At 36.6% G+C, this 21731-nt stretch overlaps 1 protein-coding gene across 2 annotated transcripts in view; it reads left to right on the top strand.

Moving 5' to 3' along the window:
* Positions 1-21731, top strand: part of LOC140328939 (enoyl-[acyl-carrier-protein] reductase, mitochondrial-like) — a 43382-nt gene that overhangs the window by 19700 nt on the left and 1951 nt on the right. For both annotated transcript variants that reach the window (XM_072408884.1, XM_072408883.1), the window contains 5 exons: positions 8502-8604; positions 14755-14857; positions 15044-15117; positions 19112-19172; positions 20158-20230. In XM_072408884.1, coding sequence (XP_072264985.1) covers positions 8502-8604; positions 14755-14857; positions 15044-15117; positions 19112-19172; positions 20158-20230 — 414 coding nt within the window. The remainder of the gene's footprint in view (positions 1-8501; positions 8605-14754; positions 14858-15043; positions 15118-19111; positions 19173-20157; positions 20231-21731) is intronic.

Below are 21731 nucleotides of genomic sequence, written 5' to 3' on the forward strand. Positions count from 1 at the left end.
CTTTTGACAGAACTCATCGTAACGTTTATAACAACATTTGCGTGAATTCCTCTGGGATGCCCTACGTAGTATCGCACTTAATTCCTGCTTGTAAATTGGAAGTATTTGTATTTTAGTACAATAAAGGTCAATGCAATATTTTGCAGTGTTCCTCTCCTATATCATATAATATCCAATACTGTCCTGTATTTAGCATATTTACCCTAAAATATCTACATATAACTTCATCATATTTCTGGTTTTATTTTATAAGTAAGAAGATAAAGAAGAAATTTTACAGCTCCAGACCTTATCTTAACAAAAACAGATGTGCTCCATCAGCACACTTTTGTGTAGGATTTGTGTACATTAAGGTTTGTGTTTGTAGATTACCTATCATACAAAAATGAAATGTACATATAACTAATAATATTAGTCATTAGTTATTTCTAACCTACATCAAATCCAACCTTATCCTAGGTAGGAAATCAATCGTCAATCAACTACTTTTTTATCACTTTATTTTTAAACTCCACCAAACTCTCTCCATACCTATTAACACAAACTCTATACCTGTTTCTTATTAGTAATAACACCTCTCAGGCCTTAATTAATATCATATCATTGCTACCCAAATGAGCCCACAGATCTCCATCTCCAAGATATCATCCACAAGCCTGTGCTAGATAAAGATAGATGTAATTGCACCTTAATTATATTCTTTCTGCAAGCTTAATGATAAAGAAAAAAATTATTTTATGTTTCTACGATATCTATATTCTGTTCAGGTTCTTTGTATAATAACACTGGGGAACACACTTTTTGTTGAGTTAGATCTTACACTTGTTTTTAACTAATTTTTGGGTGGTGAATCCAGAAATGACCCCAGTTTTTTGCTATCACATCCAGTTTTTACGATACAGGGTACCCTCCATATTTGTCAAAAAGCATACAAATTTTACATACAATGAAAAAATAATGAAATAATAACTTGAATGTACTGTTTATTTTAATTTCTTTTGTTCATACAAAGATTTTATTGTTATTCTATGACATTTTTTTCACAGTAAAACATTTAATAATATTCTGGTAAGCAATTAAGGTAAAACTTGTTGGCTTCCCCCTAAATTGACCTAGACTACATTAATGACATATCACTATAGTAGGGACATTAGATTGTGAGCTCCTTTGAGGGACAGTTAGTGACACAACTATGGACTCTGTACAGCGCTGCGTAATATGATGGCGCTATATAAATACTGTATAATAATAATAATAATAACTATACGCCTATAGCTTTTCCTGGAGTGTTCAATGTTAGGACAGTCCCGCCAGATGCTCCAACAATAGTCAGCCATCATATGTACATCCCATCTACCCGGATACCGTCCTTCCATGACCTTCAAATCTTGGTGGAATCGTTCACCTTGCTCATCACTGACTGCACCAAGCTTTTCCGGGAATTTAGAAAGATGGCTATGCAGAAAATGCACCTTGATGCTTATATTGCAACCAAGCATTTTGTAGCTCTCCAAAAGTTTCTGGACAATTTCTGTGTAATTATTTGCTCGTGTGTTTCCAAGAAAGTCCTTGACAATGGTTTTGAATGATAACCAAGCATTCTTTTCGACTTCTGACATTGTCCTGATGAAATGTTTATCTTTCATGAGTTGCCCAATCTGTGAACCATTAAACCTAACGGCCTTTATTTTTTCAAATGACAGGCTAGGAAATGCCGAAATTAGGTACTTGAAACAAACTCCTTCAGTTGGCAAAGCTTTAACGAACTGCTTCATCAGACTCTCTTTGTGTCTGCATATTCTTCCCAAAGAGCAACTGAATGGTCAATTGGGACTGACCTAAATATATTGCCATTTTGAAGGAGGACACACTTTAAGCTCGGCTTTGAGCTATTGATGAATAGTGGCATTCAGTTGAGTTATAGATTGTAATTCCCAATTCCTCCATTAAACCAGGTATGGTATGCCAATACAAAAAGCCACTGTCAGTTCTAAAGCACTGCAGAAATGCAATTTCTCTGGTTCGAAAGTACGATACCTTTGTTTCTTTTTTTCTCATGAGAAGTTTTTCTCATGCAGACTAGATGCTAGAAGTTTTTAATAGTCCCAAATCACTCTATTCATATTAATCAAATTCCTTACGAATAGAGTCCTTTTAATTTCAAACTCTTCATCATTTTTGTATGTGTCATCACCGTAATCATGTTCTTCAAGAGAGGGTAGTATAATAAAAACCGATACTGGTTGAAAACTGGCATCTGAATGAGCCACAGGGCGTATAGCCGATGGTAGGATACTCTGTTACATTAATTTTTCTTGTTATATCCTGAAGTTTTCACTATACAAAAGTAACAGTCACTGAAATGATCTCCTGGCTCTCTCCAAACCATAGGTATACCAAATGGCATCCTATCACATGTTCCCTTTGTCCACATCTGTAAACCCTCGACATACTGTTTGCACACCTTATGAGGGGCCCAAGACTTATCTTGATCACCAAATTTAACTTTGAAATATGCCAAATAGGCTTGCTCCACAAATGTGCCAATGTTCACCCTTTGACTGGGAATGGTGAAACTGCCACAGACATAACAAAATGAATCAGGGTTGTTGAGGCACTTATGACGAGAAACAGCAAAGCCAGACATGATCTGAAAGAAATAAAATATGTGTGTAAGTAGAAAATAAAATTTTGCTTATTCACCACATAGAGCAGCGCACAACCTCTGACCACACTGTCTTGCATGTAAATGAATAGCCTATACAAGCCCACGCTACAGTAATCGCATTCATATAAGCGGTAGAGAAAAACCCTCACGTCATAGAAGAAAACTAACTGCACTTTCAGAATCAGCATACGTATTTTAGTGTAAATAAGCTTAAAAATTGAAGTCAACAAAAAATGTGTTCAAAATTGTTCCCCAGTGTAATACAGGGTTACTTGCTAGAATTAATTTTTCTAGAAAACAAATTGCATTCTTCAGGTCCTTGGAATTTTTTTTTGTTGAAGGACGGTCAATTGATAACTTGTTCCAAGATAACCAGAGTTAGGGTTTTCTTTAATTTCTTGTAATGTGCAATATGTGATTAGGTGAGATTAGGTGAATTACTTTATATCTCAAATGTTTATGTTTGGGAGCTTCTGTATGGCACTTAGCCAGACTGAAAGTTTATTTAAGCTAAAATTCTGGAAATCAAGTTAGATTCTCTATACAATGCATTGAGGGTCCTCATGCGTGTTATTATTTTGATTTTGATCAGTAACATTTTGTCTTCTAAATAAACTTTCAACATCAGAGTGATGAAAACAGGGTCCAAAATGGATAAGTGATAAATTGTAATCTATGTTTTTTTTTCTTAATTACTATATACAGATATCTGACCCCACAATGCTTTAATTCACTAATCGGATATTGTATCCTATCTGATATTAAAAAATGTGTTAAGAGCCAGTAATAACTTAAGAATTTGGTAATTTTGAGTAAACAAACATTAGTGTTAATTGATATGAGTGTTGGCGAATTAATTTTCTCAGCGTTCCAACACAAAAATAACTGCACATTTATATTCTGCAGTGTTCTCCCCAGAAATTTTTTTTAGCTGGGTGGGGGAAAGCTGTAGTCGGGTGGTCAAAAAGGGGACTGGGCAAGACAGCAAATTTAGTGTTCCCAGTAGTTTTTGCCATAGGTATAAGGTAACCCCTATTATTGTGTAAGTGTTCTACCTACCCTTTATACTTTGTTCTAACTTTCTAATGCCTGCCTTGTTAGTATGTCCAGTTTTTTATTTTATGTATTATGCCCCAACTGTCCAGTGCTGTGTAATGTGACCCAACTGCCTAGCGTTCTGAGTGTAATCCCTTGTAGTAGTGTAATAGTGTGATCAATGTGGTGTAACAAGTGAGGCTTAGTTCACATTAGCAGCAAAAAACTGGGCCATTTACTCTTCCCAAGTGACTACTGGTAACTGCTAGGCACCTGGAATTGGTAACAGGCGCTAAATGCTGGGCTTTTTCAGAGCTAGCAGTATTTTAAGCAGCAGTGGTTCCTGGCGTGAGGAAGGGAAAATGCAGCAAATGCAATCTTACTAACAGTGTGAATTCACCCTAACATCAGATTTGTCCCACGCTGGCTCAGCTTCCCTCTTTTTTTCTGATGCCAACTGTAATGTCCAGCGCCGCCTTGCACTGCATATGCATGAGATTGAGCACTTTTTTTTTTACATTATTAGAAAGCCTCTAAAGATGCATGCACAGAAGGAGCAGCCCACAGCCTCTTGGTATATGTGACACAAATATGCCAGGAGACTGCAGATTTCCCCTTCAGTTTTACCACCATGGCAGTAAAGACTGAAGGGAAGAGGGCCTCCCCCCAAAAAAGTGTAAAAACAAAACTAACGCACATTTTTCGATTATATGAAAGGAAAAGTCACTCTTTCATATAATGTTAAAAATGTGGTGATGCTTTAATAGCACCCATCATGTCATAGCAGATGAGGGCAGGACAGCCAGGGTCCCCCCCCATCACTGCCCATATTCTATATAAAAAAAACTGCCTGTGAATATTATCCACAGTGTGTAATGATGCATCGGCAGTGTGATAGCTGTGTGTGTTAAAGCTGCTTGTCATATTCTGCAGCCTAACAACTCGCTGTGTTCAAACTTTCAGATCTCCTAAACTGTTGGTCCTAATGACTTTACATTTTTAGGGTACACGGTACCCTCATAGCTACTAGTAACCAATTTCTTTAGAGAATTCCAAGAAATAGGATTTATAAGTTTTAAACTTGTGAAAATTGAACAATGGGGTTGCTGTTTCAAAATAGAGTACAGGTTGACAATCAAAAATCCGGCAACCTCCGGACCTGGGGAGTGCTGGATTTTTGAAAATTCTGAATTATTTTTTTATTCTTACCTCCACACACAGGCCAGCCTTCCTTTCGCAGCACCACAGACATCTGGCACAGTTCCAGGGAGCAGGCAGGAGGGACGTCTCAAGGTGTATTTAGTGTAGCAAGCAAGACCTAACAGCTGTTTCTGCAGAACAGTGCCATCAAAACATTAGTGGCCAAACAGTGTACTGCAGCCCATGTATATCACACATCATATGTGATCCGAAATTCATGCCGGGAAACTGAAGGATCCGGATTATCGATGGCCGAATTTTTGATTGTCAACCTGTATGTCTAAGAGCCCAAAATTGAAAATTGACCACTTACATAGTAAGAAGCATTGGGGTGGGGCCCCTAAACTTAAACCTACCATCCACAGAACTATAATTGTCATACTATGCTACTCTGTCTGCTTCTCTACCTTGGACCCCAATTTCTCTTGAACAGAGAGGTGCAGGGAATAAAAATAAAGGTGCAAGTAGGGGACACCTGTGGCTAACAACCCCCCAAACTTTCATCACCATGGTATCATCACAACATAAATAAATTCTCTCCATCAAAACGCACCTCTTTGGTAAACATGACTGTACCCTTTCAGTACCTGAACCCCATTTTGTTTTAGTGAGCAGAGTTTATGTTCTAATAATGCCATAGTGATGCCACACGTTTTTGGTTTCTTACAACCCCCATTCCAAGGAAATTGGAGTTCATGTGTTAGAAGTGGGCAAAAATGTGTAACAGGACAGGGCATTTAATGATTTAATTTAATTTAATGGGCATTTTATGTTTTTTTTTTTGGTTATGGTTATGAAATTATAGGGGGAGTTAGCCAAAGGTGTCACCCACTTGCACCTATATTTTTGTTTTTATACACCCTGCCGCTCTAGAGAAATTGGGGTTCAAAGAAGAGAAGCAGACAGGGTAGCGTAGTTTGGCAGTTAAAGATTTGTGACAGGTAGGTATACTCTTAGGGGCCCCACCCCAATGCCCTTGCTATGTAAGTGGCCCCGGGAGTCCCTAATTTGCATTTTCAATTTAGGACTCCTAGGCGCACCTGCTTTTGAAACAGCAACCCAAATGTTGTATTTTCATGAGTTTTTAAATTTGTTACCCCCATATCTTGAATGTCCTTAAAGCTAGTGGGCTGCTGTCTCGATTACTAGAGGCTATGAGGGTCCCCTGTGTACCCTGAAACTGTCAAGTCATTACAACAAACGGTTTAGGAGATATAAAGGTTTGTACACAGGGATTTCTATCAGAGTTGCTGCTGAAGATGTTATTGTACACGCCCACCAGGGCGGATACATTTTAGAAGCATTTTAGAACCTTTTTTATTAATAGAAATCCCAGCTCGTACTATCAGATATGGGGATGGGGCTGTATGTGTGCCACTCCCATCAAGGCTGAGGTGTGTGGAACCTCTCACCGGCAGCAGCAATCCTCTAGATGACAGCTGAGCACAGAGCACGCTCACTGAGGTCTGTGCAGAGGATTAGAGCTGCAGATGGAAGGTGGGCGGGGGAGGCACTGCAGCCGGGCGAAGCAACCAGCCAAACCTTTCTGGGGAGAACTATGATTCTAGCTTTTATTTTTCACTCCCACACATGCTGCTTGTTTACTGCAGTTGTTGGCAAATAACAGGCATGTTATGTCTACATTTCTCCCAAATTTTAAACTTAGAATATTTCTCAATCAATTTCTATTAACAATAGAGGTTTGGGTGGGGTTTGGCTTTGCATGAATGTCTAAATTTGTCCACAAGAGCTACATACAGGTCAGAATTTCCATAAAAAGTTATTTTGGCCACTTTGTAAACAACAGCCTACTAAATGTACTGTTCTCTGGACAATGATAAAATGTGTGCAGGCCTTGTCCCTAAAAACAGGACTTGGACACCCATAATGTAATTGTTTATTTGTTGTCTATAAAAATGTTATCTCAGACATGGTTGATTTTTTTCAAAGTGTCAATTTCAAAATCCACCGATACAATTGTACTACACATTCTAAGTATGGAGATCTTTGTTTAAAGAGACCAATCACTTGCTGTTTAATTCCTTGTTTTTGAAGCGTCAGCTTCAGGGGTGTCATTTTTATCCTTCCTTTCCTGGTTAGTAAGGTAATATGCATATCATATCTTGCATGTTTCATTTTAGTGGCTCTCTAAGTAGCACAGATGGGATAAGAATGACAGCCCAGGAGTTTTCAAGTTTAAAAGCAATTCACTTCCCATAGTTCTGCTTTAATGGGTTCCCTTTAGGGTCCTTATTATAATATCAATAAAATTCCATTTCAAAGCCCCCTCAGGTTTTCTTTTTTTTTTAATAAGACAGCTCTTAATCTAGAAACGATGAGCAAAGTACAATAACCCATATCAGTCAGCTGAAAATTATTTTTAGTTTCTTGTTTCAATTAAACTGAAATATGTTGATTTGGGCTACTATATATACTTTTTTTTAAATTGGACAATACACATCCATTATTTTCTCCTTTTTTGTCTGTTAAATATACAGTTGAATATGTTTAGTTAAAGTAGTTTGCAAGCAATACCCCTTGATCTCGAAAGAAATCTTGTAAATGCATAACTTTCATTACCTTCTAACTACTGACTGCTGTCAGTAACAATATTTCTTTTACTTTCTATTGATTACAGGATACTTTGAAATGTTATTAGGAATAGGAGATGGGGAGGAGAAGCCCTTGAAATAATTTTAAGGAACCCCTACTGAAAATAATATTTGGAGGGTGCAGAAGAAAAAAAACTCCTAAATTGGTGAACAGTTGAGGCTAGAATACCACTTTTATAGACACCTAAGAACATCATTGGAGTCATGCAGCTTTACCAATTATTGTTGGCACCAAAACTATGCAAGGATCATGAAATGAGAGGTCAATCGGCCACAGCTGAGGAAACCCTAGCAATCTTTGGAGGAACCTTGAGATTCTATGGAACTCTAGTTGAGAGTGGCTGCCATAGATCACCTAGTAGTAACAAATACTAGTTGTAATTCTGCTGCCTGCCTCTACATGATACTGTTAACCTCAAAGTGTATTGGTAGTTCCCAGAATGAACATCAGAAGAACAAGTGAGTAGGGACTTCTGAGGGAGTGCTGGAGAGCAACACAGGTACCGAAACAGGTAACACAGTTCCTATAATATGGGGGACAAGCCAAGTCTGGCAACTGCATAGTGATAGTAAAGGCATCACATGTCAGCAGTACAGTTTCCTAGGACTGTTTGGTACACTGTTTATTTTCCTAATAAAGGGAAGCTAATTTTTCACATTAAGACAACAGAGCACAGAAGGTCTGCAGTAACAAGTGGTATATGTATGATAGCTATCGTTTTAGCCACACCCTACCAATGCCGATGCACTGCTTGTCAATGCATACTTTGCATGCCGCTGTCTCTGTATTTGTCACTTTCAAATGTTTGGAGAAATGCAGCAAAGTGACAGCTCTGTTCCTTAACAGATACAGTAGGATGTGTCAAGGATATGCTATAAAATGAAAAAAATTACTAAATTAGGTAAATTAATGTAGCTTCCAAAACTATGGATTGGCAATCTGCAGTATATGCTCAATGTAATCCTACTTGTCTATTCATTCCAAGGTGACACTGTCATTCAAAATGGAGCAAACAGTGGTGTGGGACAAGCTGTGATACAGATTTGTGCATCGTTTGGAGTAAATACTATTAACATCATTCGAGACAGGTAAGTGTTAATATTTCATTGACTATATACATTATCCAGATACAAATTACTTGCAAACCTCATTCTTACTGAATGTTACCTGTCAGGGTTGGAACAGAGGACTGAAGAAGGCCTGGCAAACCTTCCACTGATCCTGATTTTGGTAGAACTTTGGATCATTTGCATTTGATACATCTTTGAATGGGATATAAACAAATTAGGGATTTAAACATACTATTTTGATATTAAGGGGGGATGGGTTAAAATAACCCTGTGCCATGCCCAGGCATAAAAAAAATCAGCATGTATTCTCTGCTGCCTTGATTGTTGAACAGTTCACACTCACTCCCCTTTGGTATGCCTCCACCTTGTTCTTCTAGGTATGGAGGAGCATGTGTCTCCATCTATGTTGACGTCATTGGTGCTTAGTGATTGGTACCCACTGCTGTGACATGGGGGTATGGGCAGTCCGCAGCCCTGTGTAAGCTCCAAATGGAGTGACCCAGAGTTACACTGGGCTGAGACTGAATATAATAAAGAAGATGAAATGTTTGTGCAGCTGGAAAGGAAGGGAGCCATCAATGAACCATTTTTTCCTTGTTCTTGCTGCACTTTACTGCAATAGAAGCCATAACACAAATTCCACAATTACAGCATAAATAGGCAACAAAATGAAAGTTTGAAATGGGAATGTAAGCTCATACAAATATTCAAAATTGTGGATCTAAGCCTAAATAGTAACATTTTATTTCCCCTAAGAGGGAATCCCTAATTCTTTCAGGCCAACAGCTCAAAAGCATTTAAAAAATAAAAAAATCAATATGGGGACACAGGCTTGTTTAATAACTTGATTCAGTTGATTCAGTTCCTGCACCCCTTAGGATCTATTTGTTCAGTAATAACTTTATTATTATGCAGTATTTATATAACACCAACATATTACGCAGCGCTTTACACTCTGTAGTCAGTCACTAGCTGTCCCTCAAAGGAGCTCACAATCTAATGTCCCCACCATAGTCATATGTCATTAACACACACAGTTCAAGGTCAATTGTGGGGGGAAGCCAATCAACCTAACTGCATGTTTTTGAAACTTTACAACTACTTTAGATAACAAAGTATAAATTGTATAGTGTTTTTTCTGGAAATAACAGTATTTTCCTATTGTCAATAATTTATTATTTTAATTTATATGCAATTGAGAGACAAATGACAGAAAACTCAAATGAAAAAAAAATGTTTTTTCATAGTTTGAACAGTGCCAGTCAGTGTCAATGTTTTAGACATATCAAAAGTTTTAAAAAGTTCAAAATTTACTATATATTTCTCTTCTTTCTCTTGTGTACAATGACATCTAAATATTCTTTCTTTATAAAGCATTGTAAAGGTATTTAAAAATAAAGGTTTATCAAATGTGTGTGCTTTTCCTAAACGTGTCACTAAAAAACAATCAAGCACACATAAATTCAAACAAAAAAAAAAGTTTTATATTTTTGGAAAAAAATTTTTGGTTTCAACATGATATCTAAGTATTAAGGGGTAGAAAGCATTAATTAGGACTAATTAGAGTTAACTGAGAGTTGCTAAGGTGATTAAATAGGACCACAGGTAATTATTTTGCTTTTAACTTTCAAGTTGCTTTAACCAACGTCATATAAATATCAAATATAATCCCTTTGATTTTTGTATCTCTGTAATCATGGCCTTACATTATAGGGCATTTCTAATAGATCAAATGACATGGAATCTAAAGTAAACCTAATAAAACAATAGGGCATTCATGATCAGTATATCAATCATGATGTTAGACCAGCATTTGGCCCAAAGCACTCCCCAACAACCCCTAACCAGGCTCTGCGGGTTCCTATTGCAAATGTTGTAGGATGCTCACCCTGGCTGGCTGGAGAGGACTCCTTTCTGAATGTCAGCTCTGCCGGTCAATGCAGCAAGGTGGTAACCAGGTAAGAGATCAATAATATAGGTGGTTTATACTGTAAGAATAGCTCAAGAAGGCTATAATACCATGAAAAATTACATTTTTGGAAAAATAGGTTTGCTAGGGTGTGTTTGTCCCCATTACAAAATGTAACCAGCAAATTCTATAACTGAACCTCTTAGTCATTTATTTATTTTGTAAATTAATCTACTTTATAAGATAAAAGATTTACTTTAAAGGCACACACAGGAAATGAAAGGAACACAGTTCATGCAAATCATTTTGGCAACCAACGGATATCATTAAAGATAATGACAAGTAGATGTCAAAGTGGATTTTCAGAAGACTTGTTCATCTATCTTTAACAGAAGTCATGTTATATATGAACATATAATACTAAAAGTAAAGCAAAATCTCACTGTCCAATGCTGCCCTCCTGTGTACAACTGACAACATAACCATCACGCTGGACAATTCATGTTAGCATTTTTCTGAGAACCATTAACTCTGATGCTAGAATGCCTTATATTTAATTGATTTATTGACAAAGCTATTAGAAAGTCAGTGCTAATGGTAATGTGTGTTGAGTTAGGTCAATATTAAGTATATGTCAAACCTGAAGTAGGATGCATTTACTGTACTGCATTGATAGCCCAACACCAATATCCATGAAGCTTATTGCACATGTACAGAAAAATATCTTTATGGAGTAGATTTTTTTAATGCAATCATTTGGCCACTTAGCCTCCGGGTTATAATGTTTCTGTGCAGCTGTTTGTTTTGTGCATATGTTACAGGAAAAAGAACACGTTACATAGAGGGTGAAAACAATTTTTGCAGTGGTCTTGCGGTGCTTTTAGCCCTCTGCAGGAAGTAATGAGGGCTATAAAGAAACTAGAGGTATCAACAGGAATGAAAGGGGTGACCGAAAAGTCCAGAATATTTGGTGTAATAGTTATTGATGGGGATATAGAAAAATGGTGCTTGGGAGAAAGACTAATACGTTTTTGGTGTGGTTAAGACCCCCTTAAAATCAATATATAACAAAATATAGGGCACCAAAAATGGAGCTTTTTGACACATCCCAATCAAAACGAATAGTAAAACATCAATTTATTAAAGTACAATATTAAAAATACATATCAAAAACACATTATAGAAATGACATTATTCACAGACATATTCTGACAATGACATTATACATAAATATTCGGATAATCCAATATAAAAACAGAATAATATTCACATACAGTGTAGGCCACTCAAAGCATAAGCAAAAAAAAAAAAAAAATTACGTGTTTTGCATAACAAAAACTTCTCCATCAGATTAAGAAAATTGGTCAAAATGTATACACTGGTAAAGCAACAAAAAATGTGGTTCTGAGATGTTGCTATATTTTTTAATTTTATTTTAATTTTATAATTTTAGCAACACATTTAAATTATATATGTTCTAAACATAATTGTATTCTAAGGTGACAATGGTAATTAAGTCATTACACAATATATAGGAGATTACGGAAAAATTCAATACAAATTAGTATCTATACTATGTCTTTTATGCATTTCAATAAACTTTCTGATTAAATTTCATATACAATTTGAGTAAAATCCTTAGAAACACTATGGAGGGGTGGTGAGGTTTGAGTGAGGCAAGTCAGTAGATGGTATTTACTTATTACAAGAAAAACAATAGTGACTGGGACCAGTTATCCAACCCGCTCAATCTATGAGCCTGCATAAATCAGGTAGACTGCTATGCTGTATGGATTAGTGGATTCATCATATCACTTATGGACAGGAACTACCTCTAAAGTGTAACCTCACAGTTCTTATGAAAACACAGAATGAAAGTTCAATAACTGAGAGTGAACTTCAGAAAGCATTTCAAACACTGTGTAGTCACTCCAGTAGCACACTAACCACTTAATTAAGCACAAGCTTAAAATTCGGGCTTCACTATAAAATGGCAAAAACAAAAATGGGAGAATATCAAGTGTGGTCTTACTACAGTATTGGAGAGGGTCCAGAAAATAGAGGCTAAGGGCAGGATACATCAATTTTCAAATACACTATAATTCAAGAACAGGAGGAAATGTTATCCATCCAAACTCTATAACCTTCATGTAGCTAAAAAAAGATCTTTAGACATGTCATCTCTGGGAGTGTCCACTGAGCTGGTTGCCTAACCCTTGTCCATGAGGACCATTAGTGCAAAATTAGTAAAATAAAAGTCAGAACTCCCAAGTCTTGGAAACTGGGACTTGCTGGGAATAGTTGATTTAATTTGATGGCAAGATCAAAATGTTTGAATAGGTACAGCAGTCCAAGGGGCTACATTCCAGTCCACTCTGCAAAACATGTAGCAACCTACGAAATGGGAACTTTGCTTTCAAGTATCTGCCAAGAAAGACAATGCAATTATCATCTGCAGCTGTTGAAGCTTTGGCTGGTAGTGCTCACTTAGAGTTTATATTTTCCCTTAAGGAACTGTAAGTTCCCATACAGTCTGATACAGTTTTTATTACCAATCAACCCCATTGGAGTCCCAATATCTGTGTCTGAATAAAAAAAAATTAAAGTAAAAATAAAAATGACACATTAACAAAGGGAAAAATCAAAAGAAGCTAGTGTTCAGCACTTCCCTACAAAAAAATGCATTGGCAATTTGGGTTTGGTTTAACGTAAAGATTAGGGTCAAACAAGCAGAGAAAACACGCTATTGCATTAAAAGGAAATTTTTATTTTAAACTTTTTGCACCCAAAATGGCATAGAAGGAGAGACAGGCAGAGCAGAGCATACCATCAGAGCAGCCTACCCTGAACAGCTGAACTGTTAGTACAGAGTAAACGCTATTTTGAGGATAAGGGTTACATTTATAGGTAATTAGGTAAATTATTAGGTAGGGTGACACTTTGGGCCTGATGTATTAAAGTTCTCCAAGACTGGAGAAGGTTGACTATCATGGGAGAGCTTGGATGATCCAGCAAATGTGGGATGAGTTCCTTATTATATTTTGCTAATAGTTGGCAAATGTTTTCAATCCTGGATCTAGATCCATTCAACATTTCCTGGATCACCCAGGTTCTCCAGTGATAGTCTATTTTCCCCAATCTTGGGTAGCTTTATTAAATAAGGCCCTTTGTGTCAGAGGTTAAGATTCTCTCTTGCTTTATATCAGAGATCATAGTAAAAGTGGTTATTCATGGTAGAAGTCTGATACCCAGTATTTGTCAGTGTAGTAATAATCAAAAAAATGCACATTTGTATTCAGGAGTTTATTTAATTTTGATTAAAACAATTATTATAGTAAAAGTACATAAAAGGGTTTGATAGTTTTGATAGTTTTTAGAAATTTTACATTTTACATAATTTTACAGGGAACATTCTGATCATTTATTTTCTTTCTAACTTTTAAAAGAAAAGAACCATAGGTAAATTGCAGTAAGCAACAGGTAGAATCCCCAACTAAAACAAGCAATGCAGACGGAACTCTTCACAGAACAAAATTATTTGCCTGGCCTAAAAACATCCTTACATTATGGGGCAGCATTATGATCTAGTTGTTGCTTCAGTTGGCCAGGTTCTAGGTTCAGAAACATTATGTTCCAAAAAATGAGGTCAGCTGGTCTCCTGAATATTCCGGAGGACCACGTTTTTCCGTCAATGGATTATGTTATCCAATATGACAGACGTCTTTGGGCCTAAATTGTTGGCTCACCTAAAGAATGGTTCAGGGAGCACAAGACTATATTTTTAGTACCTGGATAAAAAAAAACCCTCAATCCTTCTACTTTACTATTGCCAAATTTCGTGACTCTTTTATTTTTTTACCATCAGTCAGTCATAAAGCACAATATATTGAGAGATTGAGTGAAGGAAGTTGAGATTATCTAAAAATATACATAACATTCTGAATTTCACTGATTTGCATAGCCAGGTCTGAATCTGAGTGTTATTTTTGGTGGTAGATCAGAGATACCAAAGACAATTTCAAACTGCCTATGCCACCACATCCCACAATTTATAGTATCCCTTGTGGATTTTAAAGTAATAAAAAGATGTTCACATATAGTTAAAAAGTTTGCTCATCTTTACGACAGGCTCTAGTGTGAGCCCTCTTACCCTTCCATGCCAAACCGCTAAGATCAATATTTTTCCACAATGAATGTCTGTTGTTCAAATTTACTGGATAACAGGTCTACTTATACATCTTTTTGACATATTTTTGAAGGTCTAACTTGAATGAAATGGTAAAGAAACTGCAGTCACTTGGTGCTAACTATGTTATTACTGAAGATATGCTACAGAAGGAAGAAATGGCAAACCTCTTTAAGGTAATCCTTTGTGAACAATTTCTCCCTGTGTATTTTCTAAAGTATCTGCAATTGTTCTGCTGTGTCTGTACATTTTTTAATGCTTGTATCTAGTAATCACCTGTGAGAGTATGAAGCAATTATCTATATACTGTGTATTGTGGTAGCACAAATCAAGCTGGCTGTGCTTTCGCTTATTTTTTCCAGGTAGTTGAAAGGCCTAAATTAGCTCTCAACTGTGTAGGCGGAAGCAGCGCTGGAAATCTTTTCTACCATCTCAAGTAAGTAATATTTACTTTGAGTGTAAAGTATACCTTACATGTAGAAACAAGTACAGTGCCCTGATTGGTACTCTGACATAGAGATCATGCCTCCGAGCTTGCGTGAGAAGTGGCAATTATCGGCCAGTTAAAATTTATATACAAAAGTGATTACAGAACAAAAGACTAGCTGATCAACACACAAAAGCAGAACAACATGTGGCTAGAAGGCCAACATAATACTTTATTGTTTTGTAAAATTGTATTTTTTTTTTATTACTGTAATCATTTTTAACTATCTAGGGCATGCACACATGGCAATTTGTATGTTTCACGTACACTATAAGGCAGATCTAAACCTTAAACTACAATTGTTTAGTTTGATATTATGTGCCAAAATGCAAGAATGGATTAGCTGTGTGGGTAACACCATCCCCACTGGTAAAAGTAAAATGAAAAAGGAGATTTTTCAAGCAGCCAAGCTACTAAACACTACTGAAAATACAGCTCAGAGTTACATCAAAATAGAAAAACATGATGTAAACATCATGTATGTATGATGGTTTTTAGGGGCTAATCCAGCAAACCAGAACTTCCATCAGCCCAGCTTGATTGAAGCTAAACAGAAACAGTTACCACAGACAGTATATGGTTTTAGAGGGAATAGAGAAAGATTATCTACCATGATATCCCAACAGTCACCAAATACTTATCAAATATGCACGATATGTTTCTTCTTTTCAAAGTAGCTTTCTTAGAGAAGAAGCTGACAAGGGTAGTAAACGTAGAGACATTCAGGGGTAAAAGGTAAGACATACTTGCTAAAAAAGTAACAGATAAGCTGTATCAGCTGAAATGCAGTGAATTGGTTACCACTGGCTAAAAGGAAAATGTTTACAAAGCCCCTAATTTAGAGGTATCATTCTTCTGTTACAATAAAATCCCTCTGTCTCTTTCTCATCAATAGCTGTTGCTCTTTTTAGTCAGATGTATGATGATCTTTATTAAGAAATATAATTTATTAATCAGCAATCCTAGCTAGGTCTGCCTATTTATTAAGGGGCTTTTCCCCTAACAATACACTTCACTAAACAGTAAAAAAACTTTGGTTTCTAAACTGCAGGGGATGAAATTACCATTCCTCTGACAAGATTCCAGGGAATGTCAGGTGGCCCTAAGCTCAAAAGATGATGCTCATAAGGAGTACAGGAGTGTCTTGAGTGAAATGTGGGCTACTCAGCAATCATTGGGTTCTTTTTCGAAGAATGTTGACTTCACCCATTCCTAGAAAGTTAAGTGTATTGACTAACATTCCCCCAGGGGCATTTGTTGAATTCATCTTTCATACTGTACAGTCACCATCTCAACTGATCATGGGCTTCCTAATGACAACCAGCAACCTGCAACCATAGATCATTGTTCCCGCTCTCTAGTCAGGAAAAATTATGGGACAAAGAATAAATACACGATAAAGATCAAAGCTCAATAACAAACTAGGAGCTATAATTGCTAAAATTCTGCCATAACTGTCAGATTATGTTTCTAAAAGGTGATATTTTCTTTCATCATTGCCTAGAGCAGGTATGGGCAAACTACGGCCCACGAGCCATATACGGCCCATTAGGCTTTTTTATATGGCCTGTTGATCTCTCTCTCTACTTCAGCGGCTCCGAAGTAAATCTGCGGTCCGTGGCTCTGGCCGGTGCCCCCCCTGAGCTGGGTCAGGAGAAGGACCCCGCTGGGGCCGCACCGGCCAGAGCCATGGACCATTTTCCCTGTAGAAATCCCAGGCTTGGGGAAGTGGGCGGAACAAGGCTCAGATCTGCAATGGGAGAGTGGGTGGGGTTATGTCATCATGACATCATGTTTAGTGACACCCCTCTCGGCGCTCCATCCATCTGATCCTGGCCTGGCCCCCCTGCCAAATTTAAGAACCCATTGTGGCCCCTGAGCCAAAAAGTTTGCCCACCCCTGGCCTAGAGCCCCCTTCAAGTCTCCACACTTTCTCCTTTGTTGCATATATACACTTGCTGCTCCATCTCACATTGGAATGCCCCAGGCCTGAAGAACCAGTACTCATGCCTCAAAAAAACAGGGGCATTTCTCTGGTTATGCAAATTAAATTTTTCAGAAAATTGCAAACCTCTCCTTTCAAGTCGCTTTCATTGGTAACTCTTCCATTCCCACTACTCTCGCTGATGATGTTCACCAAAGGTCAGTCCTTGGACTGGTTCTTTTCTATCTGTACACCTCAGTTGGCAAGCCTATATCCTCTTAATATCACATATTTAAAAGCCATTTTTTAAACTAGCCTACCAGTCTTCATCTGCCTCTTAACCCATTACTAATAAGCCACCATTCTATATATGGTCCTGTTGTGTACTATGCTCCCTATTCTCTTAGACTGTAACTCTCTTGGGTAGGATCCTCTGCTGTGTCATTGTATTTTGGCTGACATCAGTTTAGTTTACAGAGCTATATAATCTGTTGGTGCTTTATCAATATGGTTTTATTACTAATAATGACAATAATAGGAGAGCAGTAGGTGACAATGAAGAAGTACACCACTGCATGTAAAGGTATAAGTTTATATTGTTGGTTACCAGATGCAGCTCCTAGCATCTTAGTTATTTGTTCACATCTTGATGAAATCATAAAAGACTGTCAATAAAAATAGTCAATTATAGTTATTATGCTGGTAGTCATTTTTATCATTTCTGATGTAGTTGTGCACCATCATTAAGTTATTTTTATAAATATATGTATATGTATTGATGTTTGCAGTAATTTTATAGCTTAAGCTGAACTCCAGACAAACATCTGAATACATAGATGAAATTCATATAAGGGAGCTGTCCCAATGGATTCAAGTTTAAGTTTATTCAGTTCTGATATAGGTCGAAAACACCAATTCTCCATTGCAGTTAAGGTAATATGCTCCATCTACCAGCCTGTGACTGAACAGTAAAGCGGCAGAAAACGAATGAGGTCACCCCTCTGCTCATTATGCATTCCTATTCTGTCAGCTTGTAACTTGTTAACACATTTGTAAGCAGCACATCTGTTTGGTTCACAGTGCTACCCCTCCTACATTCTGTATTAGTGATTGCGAGAGGCTGCTAATAAATAATATTAAGTTTTACTTACCCTAGTTTCATGTTCAGTGTGGTATTGAAGGAAACATTAAAATATTGTTGTGAAATATATAATATATACATGTACACATGTAGGAATTTCAAATCTGTTAAGGTCACATAGTCAAAAACAAAATATCACATTGGTAAAGCACACTGTATGGTCCTTTGTGGGGAATCTTCCAGGTCCATGTGTTTCAATAGCAGTAATGAATTCATTAGGGAATGCTTGAGAGAATGTCAAATTCTATGTTTTATCAATGGAGCCCTATGAGTTTTCTTTTTACGAGATCATTCAAATATTCATGTATCAACTTTTTCATACCTACATACCAAAACAGAAACATCCCTATAACTTCTATTCCATTATATGTAATGTTTTAGAAACATTTGTTTCTAGGAATTCCACTAAACTTTATCTGTATGTTTGCCTTTATGCAAAAAAAGAAGTAAGGCAATTTTCAATATATTAGTAAGTACAAAAAAGTTTTTTCTGCTTTAGTACATTTTTCTTTATCTGTTATTTTTTTGTTTATGCCTTATTTCGGACCCAGTGTTCACGTAGATATTGCTGCTTTTCTATGCAATGCAGTCATGTCTGGTGAAACTAGTAGTAAACAAGGTGCTCTATGGTTGTTCTGCCTCCTGAAAATATTATAAGACTCTCTCTCAGTACTCCTTTCAGTCCCCATGCATGTAGTGGGCTGGCTCTTGAGGGAGTTAGAGATTTATGCCAAATAAATGCCTTGATGGCTAGATCAATCTGCAGAAGTAATTTTGGTACAGGTAAGTAGTATTATGTACCAAAAGCTAAATATCTTTAATAATAAAGAAGAGCATTCCAAACATGTTTAGTTTAGTCTAATTTTTTTTTTCCCAAGGGATGGAAGCACTATGGTCACATATGGAGGAATGTCACGAAAGCCAACACCTTTACCTGCTGTAAGTGTTTGAAAGCAACCAGATCTAGCAAAGTCTAAAACTGGGATCATCCCATACATCACTACAAATTTTAACATCCTATCCTATTGGTCTAAAGTAACTGATGAAGGATCCCTAGGGCTTAGTGTATATTTCTCTATAGTGGATCCCAGGGCACTTATATTTTAGCTCCGAGTCCCAGATATTTACAGATTTCACAATACATAATTTAAGAAATCATAAAACAAACTGTAGACAGCACCGTAATGGCAGATGTTACTGCATCTGCTATAGTAGTGTTGTGTACAGTATGTCTTACACTTTCTTTAATTATATATTATAAATTCTTTTAATGCCTGAAACAGACCAGGCTTGTATAAGGAGACATAAAAAATTCAATATATATCCCAGAACCACCATTAAGGATCTAACTGCTTGGAATGATTAGGTTTTTGTTGCCTATGCAGCAGAAGAAATTATTTGTAATAATTAATAATTATTATCGTAATATACATTTTCTATTTTATAGTGTAAAACTAACCTAATGTACAAATGACCAGGTTAGTTTGTTAGCTGTCTAGCTGCATTCTCCACTAAATGGAAAGGATGCAGACCTTCCAGCAAATCTACACACAAACCATTACAGTAATTCATTTAGAATGACACAAATTAATTTTTTGTGTTGACAGATCTTCAGGGGAACTAAGTGCCTGATTCTCCATATGTTCATCTTGTGAAAGAATTAGGCATTAACAGCAATTTCAACAAATGTAGCATCCATGCAAGTTACTGTCTCTTCACAAAAGGATAGGCTAAACTAGTTTTCACCAGAACGTCAGGAATTGATGACTCAGGATTACTTGCATTTTGTAGGCCTGGCCTAAAAGTTAGGAACCATTGTATAAAATAGAGTCAGAAAAAGAACAGCATAGCCAAAGGTCTATCAATGCTGTATTATGCTTAGCAGAGTTTGTGACTTGCTAATGACTTTTATTTTTCCCCCCAGAAAGCACTGATCTTTAAAAACATCAAAATCTGTGGCTTTTGGATGACACAGTGGAAGAGAAACCATTTACATGGTGAGTACTTTCATTTTGTATGTGTCAGGTCTACTTTTTCTCCTCTATACTACAATAAATACTTGGAAGACAAACACATATTAAGATCATAAGGGAACAAACACAAACATCATGGTATCTTCTTATTTTCTGTTCTGTATTACCAAATGTAATAATCTTATGGGTACACACCATTCCTTAATACTGGGTAGTCTACGCATTTATTGGAATTACACTGTAATCAATTAAATAGTACAGAGTTTCCTTTATCCAAACACAACTTGCTAAACCTGTTTTGCCTATTCTTCAAAATGACATCGTCTTATCATTATGACTGTTATTAACTTAGCCAATTGGCTTTCCCCTCGTTTTTTATCTTTCCAAATCAATTTATTTTGCCTATTCTGTTATTCATAGGTCATGTCATCGTGACCTACCTTTAATTCATATAATTAATTACTATTAAACAGGTTGTAACTGTCTTTTCTTGAACCTATATGGTAAAATCCAAAAAAGAAAAACTAAAAGGGAACTCAGACTATGTATATAGGAGTTTACATAAAATTTACATAACATAGTAAAAGCCCTGTAAACAAGATTTTATTTATCTCTCTATCTATAGGCCATGCAGAGACATTTGTCACAAATTAGGAGCTCATAAAATAAGTCCAAATAAGACAAATCCTATAGCTTCTAATCAAAACCCAAATATACATGTTATATTTAGGTTTCAATTAAAATCTATAAGATTTGTCTTATTTGAACTTCATTTAATTTATGAGTGTTCAGTCTGTGACAATATTATTTTAGAAGGGGCTATCACTAACTTCTTATGGGTTGCTAGAAAACAATATTTTCATGTGGTATAATTATTGTTGAAATGTGGAGACAAATTCACAATTCAAGCTTTTTCTATGGGGAGAAAATGTGGGCAGGTTGTCAGTACTCTAATGTAAAAGATTCGGTGTTTCTGAGGTAAAAAAGCAACCTTCCACCTGATCAAGGTGCTCCTGCCCATGCTAGATGCTGAAAAAAAAACACTTTTAGAGGCTGTTGTCATCCCCATTTTACCAAAAGATCTTGGAACAATTTTGGTTAGACTAAACAAGATAATCCTGCAATATGCTGCAGCATACTTTCCGAAAATGTGGACTACTAAATATTTTCAGGGATCTTGTTGGCATGTCACCCGCCTATTGTACATAGTTCAGAGAAAGGTGACAATAATATTTTATTTGCCCCTATGTGTACTTTTATGCAGTAATTAGGCTAGATGGAGGGGGGCCGCACTGAATAGGTACACCTTGCCTGAAACACCATCTGAAACCCATGTCAAAGTGATTACTCAATCATGTGCAAGAAAAAAACTATTGGTAATATTTTCTATGCAGATAATTGGGTTTTTATTGCAGTGTCTTTATACTTAGCTTCACATAATTCACTAACATAGGAGAAAATTACTGTAGAGCAGCGGTCGCCAATCGGTGGTCCGTAAGAATATTTTAGTGGTCCACAGCTCTGG

The sequence above is a fragment of the Pyxicephalus adspersus genome, chromosome 4 (assembly GCF_032062135.1).
Source record: "Pyxicephalus adspersus chromosome 4, UCB_Pads_2.0, whole genome shotgun sequence".
In the NCBI taxonomy this organism is placed as follows: domain Eukaryota; kingdom Metazoa; phylum Chordata; class Amphibia; order Anura; family Pyxicephalidae; genus Pyxicephalus; species Pyxicephalus adspersus.